We start from the raw sequence: 12,595 nt of genomic DNA, 5'->3' as shown, positions 1-12,595 counted from the left end.
TATACAACTGTAGCATGATCTCCTAACTGCTATACTCAATACTCCGAATGCAAGGCCAATGTGCTAAAAGTTTTTTGACCACCCTTATCTACCTGTGACACCACTTATAACAAACTATGTACCTGTGCTCCCAGAACCCTCTACTCTATAACACTCCTTAGAGCCCTGTCATTCACTGTGTAGGTCCTACTCTGGCTAGATTACCCAAAATGTAATGCTTCGCACAACTCTGTTTTAAACTCCATCAGCCATTCCTCAGCCCACCTGCCCATCCGATCAAGATCCTGCTGCAATATTTGACAACGATCTTCACTATCTACAATATCACCCATTTTTGTGTCAGCTGCAAACTTGCTAATCATGCCCAGTACGTTCTCACCCAAATCATTAATATAGATGACATACAGCAACGAGGCCAGCAGCAAACCCCAAGGCACACCACTAGTCACAGGCCTCCAGTCCACAGAGATATATAAAAACGGTTCACAAAAAGCGAAAAATTAAATTTAATGGAATTCATTCAGCCCATCCAGTCTATGCTAACTCTGAGCAATTCTATTAATTTCAATACCCCACTTCTTTTCCTGTAATCTGACCTCTTATCCATCTGCATTAATGCCTCCCGATTCTTCTGCCACCCATCCACACTCGAGATTTTAACCTAACAATCAGCACGCCTTTGCATACGAGAAGAAAATGTAGAGGGTACACACTGCACCTATGTGTCCAAAAACAAGGAAACAATTGTATCTATCAAGGGAGCTGCTTCGTGTTGGGCTTCTTACACATTGGAACCATGGAGAATATTTGATCAGACCCATCTGCAGCTGGTCAACTGGCAAGAATTAGGTTGGGTAAGCTCACCCTTCCTGGTCAACTAATCACCTGTGACTGATCCAGCGTGGCAGCTTTATCCTGCAGTAATTAGTAGAGGTGGTGCTTCTGAGCGCTTAGCGTGGACACTGAAGATTAATGTTCTCTTGTTGCACAATGTTTCTGGTTCTTAATAAAAAAAGTACAATGGTAATGGGTGGTGAATCTGTGGAATTCATTGCCACAGAAGGCTGTGGATGCCAAGTCAATGGATATTTTTTAAGCAGAGACAGATAGATTCTTGATTAGTATGTGTGTCCGGGGTTATGGGGAGAAAATAGGAGAATAGGGTTAAGAGGGAACGATAGATCAGGCATGATTGAATGGCAGAGTAGACTTGATGGGCCGAATGGCCTAATTCTGCTCCTATCTCTTACGAACTTATGAACCTGAAAATGCACACGCTCTCTCAGACTAACGGGTCACCATTACATAGAACGTTTGAGGCCATTCTATTTTCCTTGAATACAGCATAACAGGAGCATTACTTGGTAAGATCAATTACTCATCCATTGAGCCAGAATTATTCATTTCACTTTGCCAAAAAGTTCAAATTGCACATCCAACTGCACAGGTTGCAAGTTTACACGTTTAAAACTTGGCCCAATTGACATTTCTTCAAAGTAAATATACGTGGCTCACCTTTGTCACCTGGCCAGTCTCTGAAAATCTGCAGTGGACATTCATCATCATCAAGCAGAATTTCTTTAACACCTTTATCATCAGAGTGTTGTACACCAGGTGGCAATACTACCTATATACAAAAATAGTTTGAAACAAATCATTTAAAGTCAGAATTCAGCAACGTCTACAGAGCAAATAAAAAAATTGTGCTTCCCAACTTTGATCTGAGATCATGCACTTGGTACCTAATGAAATAATTGATTTTAAAAACAAAAGTAGGAAATATTCTGAGAATATGAAAAACAGTGATAAACACAAGAATGTCAGAAAATATATAGTATAATTTGCAGCCTCAGAACATTTCACAGAACTTCAACATTAATAAATTAATTAATACATTAATAAATTACTTTCCCTAGCGTAGCACCAAGCTAATAAATGGAAATCCCATAATGTCCAATAAACAACAAGATAGGCATTAATCTATCTTTGTGGCATTAACTGATGGGTGCAAGCCATACAACTGAAGAGATTCATGTTCTTCCACAATAATATGATCTTTCTGCATTTACCTAAAGAATCAATTAGTTTAATTTCCTAAAATAATTCTCATCCAACAAATACATCATTCATAAACCACCAGAATTTGCCTCATCAATTTTACATCAAAAAGTGGATTGATGTGGAAACCCTCCAGTTTTTGACAGAAGATACTTGATAATACCATAATGCCAGCAAATGTAATGATAATGCCAGCAAATGTAAAGGGCACATCTGCAAAGTTATAGAATATAGAGAAATCAGTATTTCACCAACCAGGCAATACAAGCATTTATGCTTTCCTCTAGCCTCCAATTAACCATCACCCTTTAACTTTCAACATTACCCTCCAGTTTATTCACAATAATGTGAAAAAATAAACTTTGGTTTAAGTTCTGTTCGAGCAAGTTCAACATTCTCACTGCTCTCAATGGCATAAAATGTCCAAATTACACACCATAGAACAAAGTCTGCACATAAACAATTCACAAATAACTGTTAGCTCCTATTGAAAAATATTATTCAAGTATTTTTTGGCTATCCATAAGGTTCACTTAGATTTGTGTTCAAATATTAACCATAAAGTCAATTATATTTGTAAACTTTGGGCGCACAGTAAAACCCAGCACAAACCTTACAACCATGACGAAGTTTCACATTAGAGCAAGGCAATTTATTTTACTTTCACAATTAACATATTAAGAATAACCAAGGACTGGATTCATGATCGCTTAAAAGGATCCAGAAATCTTTGGACTGAAATTGAAAATGCAATTTTCTTCCATTGAGCATAATTCAAGAATTATATGGAATTTCCTAAAGGCAAGAATGTTGCACCCGCAACCAGAGGAACTAGTTGCATTTATGGGAAAACGAGAAAAACAAGATGCACATCATAAAATAACTTCTTAACCCAAACACCCATTTTAATAGCAACTCTGGATAAACAGAGATGACATTTGAACTGGACAAAACTGATTTTGGATGATCAGCCATGATCATAATGAACGGTGGTGCTGGGTTGAAGTGCCGAATGGCCTATTCCTGCACTTATTTTCTATGTTTCTATGGTTTAAATTAGCCGAGGCATAACAGACACTGTGCACAGACTCGTCAGTTTATGGCTTTTTGCACTATTCCAATAAAACCTGAGGAACAGCACCTCATCTTTCATTCGGACAAGTTGAAGCCTCACGACGCATAATCAACTTCTACAACCTCTGGTAACTCTGTTTCAAAGCTGGCTATTTCGGCAACTTGATCACGCAGGAATAAAGAAGATTGCAAAAAGTGAACACTGCCCAGTCCATCATGGGTGCTGACCTCCCCACGGATCTATAGGGTTGATGCCTCAAAAAGGCAGCCATCATCGTTAGAGACTCACACCACCCCGGCCGCACACTAATTTTTCTCCTGCCATCGTGAAGGTGGTATAGGAGCCTGAAAACTAACATTCAGGTTCTGGAGCAGCTTCTGCCCTGCAACTATCAGGCTATTAAACACTACAACCTCCAAATAAGCTCCCAACTATATAAACTTGGGGCACTGTTTTTGTATTTGCACTATTATTGATTGTTATACTGAGCTTTTTGTTGTTTATTATGGTGTTTACAGAGTACTACAGTTACATATCTGTTGTGCTGCTGCAAGTAGGAATTTCATTGTTCCATTTCGAGACATCTATCTATCTATCTATTATTATTATTATTATTATATTATTATTATATTAATATGTTATTATAATAATAATTATTATATTATATTATTATATATTAGTAAAAATCTCATCTCGTTTGTGAGCGTGCGTGTGTGTGTCATGCCAGGAATTGCACCAAAGTAGTACACGATAGCGCTACGATTTTTGGACCACCTTACTCACCATTGTCCTGTGGTGAGGTGTATCAAGTTTCGTTCAGATTGATGGTATATTTTACAAGTTATTCACATTTTCAACTTTACAAAATCCAGATTGAGAAAAAAGGACTTGAAGTTGCAGTGGCAGTTACAGCTATGACGTCACAATGGGATCTCATTTACATAAACTGCCTGTCAGAAGTGCTCCACTGTTACAATGTTAACAAAGATAGGACTGCCAGTGCAATGAGAGATGTGTTACATTGTTGTAAGGAGAAGGAGGGACTGGGGGAGTGGACGAGGATACAATTGTTGTTTAATGTTATTTAAACAGATACAGGGAGAGGAGGGGAGAGGGGTTTTGATGGGAGGAAGGGAGTGACTGAGGGTAGGGGAAATGAGAGGGAAGGAGAGGTAAGGGACGGAGCGGAGGAGGAGAGGGGAGAGAAGAGAGAGGGTGAAGAGGAGGGGGAGTGCCTGTGCAGTTGTGGGCTATGGATGAGTGGTGGAATATTGCGTTGGGGGAATGGGTGGGTGGTGGAAATGGGTTGCGTTGCGGGAACGGGTCAGTGGTGGAATATTGCGTTGGGGGAGCGGGGACTTATGGGTTCCACTTGGTCTAGTATCTATCTACATCTATATACTATTAAAAGTCTTGTCTTGTTTATCTGTCTGTCTGTGAGATCAAGGAATTACGCCAAAACGCTACACGATAGTGCGAAAATATTTGCAGAATCTTACTCATCTTTTCCCCCGTGGTCATTAGTATCAAGTTTCTTCACATTTGATGTTATATTTCACGTTATTGATATTTAAAGTTTAAAAAAAGCTAACTTTGAAAATAATAACTGACAGTGAGTGGGAGACTTTTCTAGCAGCTTCCAGTGATGACGTCACAATGGCATCTCACAGTTGTCCAATCACAATGGGATCTCATTTACACAAACTGCCGTGAAGATTCCGAAAACGATATCACAATGGGATCTCAGGCACACACTGCAGTGAACATTCCAAAAACCGAAAATTACATCACAATGTGATCTCTGCTGCCAATACAGAAACTATGACAGTTGACGGAGTGGGGGATGGGAGGAGAAGAAATGTTATTTAAATATTGTCTTTAATGGGGGAGTGCGAAAGGGGAGAGGTGAGGGAGGGAGGGAGGGAGGGAGTGACTGAGGGTAGGGAAAAGGTGAGGGAGGGAGGGAGAGGTGACAGAGAGACAATGGGATCAGCAGCTTCAAGGGGAGTAAGGAGAGAGTGAGATTTCCCCCCACCGGAAGTGTTGATTGGCTCAAGGAAGCCCATTCATTGGCTCTGGGAAGCGCCGACTGCCCACCACCCCTCCAACGTGGGAAGGATTGATTGCGTTGGGGGAACGGGTTGTGTTGGGGAAACGCGGTAAGTGGTGGAATATTGTGTTGGGGAAACAGGGCCCAATGGGTCAGGGGGGTAGGGAGGGGAGAGGGGTTATGGAGGGTGGGAGGGAGTGACAGTGGGTAGGGGGAAAGGAGAGGGAGGGAGAGGTGAAGGAGGGAGAAGAGGAGGGGAGGAGGTGAGGGGAGAGAAGAGGGAGGGTGAAGAGGAAGGGGAGGGAGTGTTGGGGATGAGGAGAAATGAGCTCCGCCGACGCAGTTGGGGGCTATGGGTGAGTAGTGGAATATTGTGTTGGGCGAACGGGTTACGGTGGGGGAACGAGTGATGTGGGGGGGGGCGCCTGTCTCTGGGGTGAGTGCTGATGCCACGTTGACGTGTTGATGCCGCGCCTGCCCCCCCCGCAATTGGGGGATGGGGCCCAATGGGTCCCACTTGGTCTAGTATATAGTGTATATATAGTCTAGTGTATATATATTACTAAAACTCTCATCTTGGCTGCGGGCGTGCATGTCCATCGTGACCTGACTTACACCAAAACAATACATGATAGCGCTACAATTTTTGGACCGCCTTACTCATCATTGTCCTTTGGTGTAGTGTATCAGGTTTTGCTCAGATTGATGTTATATTTTACAAGTTATTCACATTTTTACCTTTACAAAATCCCACTTTGAGAAAACTTTCTTCCATCTGCACTGGCAGTTACAGCTTTGATGTCACAATGGGATTGTAGCCCTGCCCGCTACAATATTGCAATCCCAGGACTGAATTCTGGCAGCCCTAGCAAGTGCAATTGCATTTTTTTAAAGTTTAAAAGGAGGGAGGGTGAATAAGGGGAAATTAGCCGCCCCTACACATTTGGGGGCTATGGGTGAGTGGTGGAATATTGCGTTGGGGGAAACAGGTGAGTGGTGGAATAATGCGTTGGGGACCAGGCCTCCCGTAGGGGGCTATGGGTGAGCGGTCGAATATTGAGTTGGGGGAATTGGTTGCGTTCGAAGACCAGGCCTCCCGTGTGACAGGAACCCAACGGGTCCCACTTGGTATTGTCTGACAATATCTTCGCTGACACTGCCCTCTCTGCATTTGAGGAGTGAATTTATCCATCAAACGGCTTCATCAATGGCTTATCCCCAACCCTCTCCTGAATTTAATGCTAATTTGTTTTCTCTCTTTCCCAGTTCTGATGCAAGATCTCTGATCGAAAACATTAACTGTTTCTCTTTCAATAGGTACTGCTGACCTATAGAATTTTTCCAGCACTATTTTTATTTCAATTTTCCAGCAACTGCAGTTCTTTTATTTTGCTTTATTGTATGCATGTCTGATGCACATTAAGCCAAATAACTTTTGTATAGCAAACTCACCAGAGGAGAAAAGAAAATGTCAAAAGATACATTTTAAAATTAACTTTAAAAACGTCAAAAGACATCATGTTAGGGACAAATGTGACTCGCTGAGAATGGAACTAGCAGAGAATTCAAGCACGTGGCAAATTTAACACCCACCTTTGAGAAAATTAATTTTGCCCCGATTCATGTCAAAGAAAGTCAAACTATCCAACATCATTCATGGCCAAACTCGCCTTCTAATACTCTCTATACAGTGTACATGTGTTGCTAGACTAGACCTTCAAGCACTCACTTTAAAAATTAAGTGGAAGAAGCATCCTTGGGATCAGTGTTGACTACTGAAATATGGACATCAATGTAAGGAGGCAAATACATCAGCTGCTGCAAACAGCATAATAGCAACATTAATCTTGTTGATACAGTTACAAGGATGAGCCCCTAACATACAAATATAGATTTTAATAGCTGCTGGCAATATTGATCACTCATCGACATAAACAAGATCCATCCTGATTGAACAATAAAAATATCTGTGTGGTATTGTTATACTGAAATATTTAAATGATCTAAAATTCACTTAAAAAATGTAAAGATGTACAAAAAAAACGGCTTCTAACACGCAAAATGAGAAGTTTAAAGAGATAATTTTGTAAATCGAGACAATAACATTACCAATAACTGGAGAAAATTTATTTCTTGAGGTATTAATAATAGCATGCAAGGGTGGATTAAAAAAGGTTAAAACGTTGCAAGCCATTTTGTACGAAATGAAAATTATCTGCACCTATTGAGTGAATTACATGTCTGAATATTTCTGAAATAGAATTGAGATGATAGTTTATGCTTAAGCTTCTTTTATGCTTACGCTTATTTCATTTCAGCAGTTGGCACTTTGGTTATGTCAGGGTGTGAAGTGATTCGATATCTTACTGAGTGAGGCAATTATGTCAGTGTAGCCAAATTCTAATTAATCCAGACACATTGAACTAGCACTATTTTCATATAATTAACTATTGCCTTGTGTTTTAAATTATTTCAAAAGATGTTAAACAACATACTGGAAAGAGTTTACATCATAAAGCAGCACTGACATTTATGGCATGCTTTACTGTAGATTGTAAATTCACCTGCTTGAAGCAGCAGAATGTTAAAAGACATTTTGTAACTAGATCACGTGTTACAGCATGCTCCTGCTGACAATCAATGCATCAAGTGACAATGGGTGGCATCTAACATTAAGGATCAATTGAATAACCAAATGGTGTAATTATTTTATGAAACGCAAATTCCTTTCCTGAGATCAACTTTGGCAATTGTTCAAATCAGAATTGGAGCACCATAAGAAAGTACAGGTGCACAACCTTTTATCCGAAATTCCAAATAACGAAAAGCTCCGAATAGCGGACATTTTTTCGGTCCTTGAAGACGTTCACCGAGGGCAGCCCGCAGAGGTGACAGCGGAACCTCCGGTCGGTCCTCGAAGAAAGGGGAACTAAATCCCCATTCATAAAAGAGAAGGTGAGGGTATATTGCGCGGGAGGGTTAATAATTGACAATCTGCTGCTGCCTGCCCGCTGAGTTAAAAAGTTCCCACGGTAGACTCACGATACACAGTGTACGTGAGTCTTCCGTGGGAACTTTTTAACTCAGCGGGCAGGCAGCAGCAGATTGTCGCTCCCTTCAGTTTCACCCCACCTACACCCCTCTGCTTCCCGGCCATGTGTGTGACCCCCTTCCCTCCCCTCTCCAGCTCCCCGCCCATTGCACCGGCGCGGGGGCTTTGCACTGTCTTCACGTCGGCGATGCCAGCAGGTCAGTGCCAGTCACTGGAGACGTCAGGACCAATGGGACACCGACCCCCAGGCCCACTGCAAGCACGGAGATCCCAGAGACCCACAGCCAGCAGCAGCCCAGCCCCGTTCCAACTCCAGAGGAACACGCTCCCCGTAGGGACAGAAGCTGATGGTGTACAAGGTACGTAATGTTCTTGGGGTTGCGGATGATGGGAGCGCAGCTCGGGCTGTGACGTCTCCGGCCACCACCCTGTACAGGAGCTGAGACTGGGAACTGTACCGCCCTTGCAGGTGAGCAGGAGAGTGGGGTTGTTTACAGTTGCAGAGGGAGGGGGCAAGGGCGGTACAGTTCCCAGTCTCAGCTCCTGTCCAGGGGGGTGGCCGGAGACGTCAGGACCAACGGGACACCGACTGCAAGCACGGAGATCCCAGAGACTCACAGCCAGCAGCAACTCTAGCCCAGCCCCGTTCCAACTCCAGAGGAACCCACGTTGCGGATGAGGGGGCGCAGCTCGGGCTGTGGGCGAACTGCCACTTGTCGCTGTAGCGGCCCATCGGGGAGCGGGTTCCTGTTGGTCCTGACGTCTCCGGCCACCCCCCTGGACAGGAGCTGAGACTGGGAACTGTACCGCCCTTGCCCCCTCCCTCTGCAACTGCAAACAACCCCAATCTCCTGCTCACCTGCAAGGCCGGAGACGTCAGGACCACCAGAAGCCGCTCCCCGATGGGCCGCTACGGCGACAAGTGGAAGTTCGCCCACAGCCCGAGCTGCGACCCCTCATCGGGACACCGACCCCCAGGCCCACTGCAAGCACGGAGATCCCAGATCAGCAACTCTAGCCCAGCCCCGCTCCAACTCCAGAGGAACATGCTCCCCGTAGGTGCAGAAGCTGATGGTGTGCAAGGTACGTCTTGTTCTTGGGGTGGCGGATGAGGGGGCGCAGCTCGGGCTGTGGGCGAACTGCCACTTGTCGCCGTAGCGGCCCATCGGGGAGCGAATTCCTCTGGAGTTGGAGGGGGAGGGGGGTATTGTGCTGTTTGATCGCCCCCTGCTACCCCAGGGACAGGGAGACACAGCGGCTTTTGAGAATGGTGGGCAATCACTTCCAAAGTTCTGCCCACACAGTCAGTACACCTCTCCTACACTTGTCTCCCGCACTAAGATCATCTCGCAGAGAATGATCCCAGCCTAACCCTCCCTATTCTCTCCTATTCTGCAAGAAAAAACTACATTGAAGACTCAAACTCGCGATCGAGTAACTGCCGGGATCGAGGCGCAAACTCGCGACCTTGCGGATATGAGCCGAGCACTCTACCACTGAGCCAGCCGTTAAAATCTACGCTAAAAATCTTCCATTCCGAAAGCCGAAAAATTACGAATTACGAAAAGTGTCTGGTCCCAAGGCTTTCGGATAAAAGGTTGTGCACCTGTAATAAATAGTGGCTCACAGTAAGGGAAGGGAATGGAATTGATTTTATTTCAGACACTTAAAAACCATTTACTGCACAAATGGAAAATTACACCCGAAGAATTTTAACACCAATAAATGAAAACATTCTTTGGCTTGCAGAATCAACTATGATTGACTAAAAAATGTAAAACCTCCACGATTTTAACAACTAACATTTTTGTCTACTGAGCTAATCAGTAAAGATATTCTTCAATGAAGTAAAGTGTTCTTAGTTGGCGTACACATGCACATAAAACACACATACCCGTGCTATACAATATTCTTTTGGGTTTTCCTTTTCCAATCCATATTTCTCAAGAGCTTCTCCAACAGCAAAGTCTGATGTATCAGTTGTTGACAGCAAGATTGTTTTATATGGGATGTTCGGCTTCAAACTATCTGCGTAGATTCTAAGAGTGCCACCTAAATCAAAAATGCAGATACAAATGTTCATGAGGCCTCAATTAGAATTGGATCAAGATTTTTTTTTTTAATAGTCAAACTCGAGCAGCATAGAAATAGGCCCTTCAGCCCACCATGTCCATGCTAACCTTATTATCCATCCACACCAATCCAATTTGCGTGCACTTGGGCCATATACTTCCAAGCCTTGCCTATAAGTGTCTGTCTAAATGCCTCTTAAATGTAATGTGTATCTAATTCCACCTCCTTTTGCAGCATAATGCAGATATCAACTACTCGGTGTAAAAACACTAAATCTGCTCACCCTTATCTTAAAACTATGCCTTCTGGCTTATGATACCCCTATCATAGGAAAAATCTTTTGACTATTCTTTCTACACCACTCATAAGAAACATTTCTATCAGGTCACCCTTTGGCACCCTTTGCTCCTGTGAAAACAAGCCCAGCCTATCCAAACTCTCCCCAACACCTAAATTCTCCAATCCAAGCAACAAGCTGGTACTTTCTCTAGTGCATCATGTTTTCCTATAGCATTGCAACAAGAGCTGCACACAATACTCCAAGTGCAGCCTAACAAGTGTTTTGTAAAATTCTAATATTCTAAGCCCTGATCTATGAATACAAGCATATGCCTTCTTGAACACTCTATTGACCTGTGTTGCCATTTTCAGGAAACTATAAACCTCAAAGTCCATCTGTTTTGTCAACATTCCTTCCTGTCCTACCTTTGACTTTCTAAAATGCACCACTTTGTACTTGTTAGGATTATATTTCACCTGCAAATTAAACATCCGCAAGAAATTGCAACAAATTGTGGATGCATATTCAGCATGGACATTGTGCGCCAACTGTACTATACTGTCCTATGTTCTAACCCCATTCACGTCAGAGTATCTACTAAATCTACTATAGCTCCGTAAATATCACTCCTCTGACACGTTTCACGTTCAACCCCTCCCCTTATTGGTCCACTCTCAAGCTGTCTTGGATGCATACTTGGGTTTCTTTTCCACAACCCCTGCATCTAAATCTCCTCTATGGGCTACTTAGAGTGGTGCGTCATCCACAGGGAGCAGATGATTATTGGGACACAGCTACCAGTCTTGGAGGGCATCTACTACACACGGTGCCTCAGGAAGGCCGTCAGCATCCACAAAGACTCCTCACACCCTTGTAATAGTCTGTTCGAACTCCTACCTTCCGGCAGACGTTACAAGGCCTTCTACGCCCGCACCTCCAGACTCAGGAACAGCTTCATCCCCAGAGCTATCGCTGCTCTGAACCGGCCCTGCTGAGTGCCCCCCACCCCCACAAACTGTATTCACGCACATCGACCCGGCACAGACATATTTGCACTTTAGACTGTTTTACTGGTCTTTTTTTTTTATAAATCATGTTTCTCGGGGTATCGAAATTTTATTAGTTTAAGTTATGACTATCGGATGGAAGCTGCATACCAAATCTCGTTGCACCTATGTGCAATGACAATAAAATATACTATTATTATTATTATTATTATTATTATATTAACATCATCTTTTGTTAAACTCTTGACATCCATACATACAAAATTTTCTTTGCCTCAACACGATTTGGATTGAATATTCAATATTGTGTACAAACAGCAGCTGTCAATACCCGAGTCAGGCCGTCCATCACCACTGCGGAATTCTTGCATTCTCTGTTCCAGCTTTTGTTGTCGTCTTCTTTTCATAACTACCTCAGGGTTCGATATTGTACGAGTGAAGCTAGTTTCCGGCATGTCTTTGTACACTTCTGCTGCAATATGCGAACTTGAGTTCTCACTGTTGGTGAAAAGATATTTCACTGGAGAAAATAAGTGCAACCTATAGCTAAATTGCATAACTTTAAGGTCTCTTGGAAAGCTCAAGAAAAATATAATTTCTGAACGTTCTCCAGAGAATGTGGAATCATGATCATTTTTATGATAGGTTGTTGGTTCATTAATGAGATTGATTTTTTTGAGGAAATTAACATCAGGGTTTTTTTTTGATAAATTGCATGTAGATTCAGTGGGGTTAGTGAACAAAAATCCTGCTTATTGTCAATAAGTTTCCGTTATTTATTACACCAGGGATTTCTTTCCGACCTGTGCTGGATTTAATTTTATTTCATTATCATCTCACTTTCTTATTCTAGCATGAGATTTTATTTTGGATAGTTATTCATGAAGCTGAGCCTAGAAGGAGTTGATCCTAAGTAACCTCAGCATGATGTACTAAGACTTCAAATCAAAGGCCAGCAAAATTACAATGTTTCTTAATGCGATACAGAAATTCAGGCAGA

General features: G+C 42.8%; 1 protein-coding gene across 11 annotated transcripts in view; it reads right to left on the bottom strand.

Annotated features, from left to right (window-relative positions):
• The window catches only part of afdn (afadin, adherens junction formation factor), a 207,932-nt gene that overhangs the window by 99,293 nt on the left and 96,044 nt on the right, over positions 1–12,595 (bottom strand). For all 11 annotated transcript variants that reach the window (XM_033025695.1, XM_033025702.1, XM_033025694.1 and 8 more), the window contains exons 5-7: positions 11,927–12,093; positions 10,130–10,287; positions 1,516–1,627 (exon numbers count right to left, since the gene is read on the bottom strand). In XM_033025695.1, the coding sequence (XP_032881586.1) occupies positions 1,516–1,627; positions 10,130–10,287; positions 11,927–12,093 (437 nt within the window). The remainder of the gene's footprint in view (positions 1–1,515; positions 1,628–10,129; positions 10,288–11,926; positions 12,094–12,595) is intronic.

The sequence above is a fragment of the Amblyraja radiata genome, chromosome 8, assembly GCF_010909765.2.
Source record: "Amblyraja radiata isolate CabotCenter1 chromosome 8, sAmbRad1.1.pri, whole genome shotgun sequence".
NCBI classification, from domain to species: Eukaryota; Metazoa; Chordata; class Chondrichthyes; order Rajiformes; family Rajidae; genus Amblyraja; species Amblyraja radiata.
The sequence above is the reverse complement of the archived record's forward strand: the minus strand, read 5'-3'. Positions and strand labels throughout refer to the sequence as shown.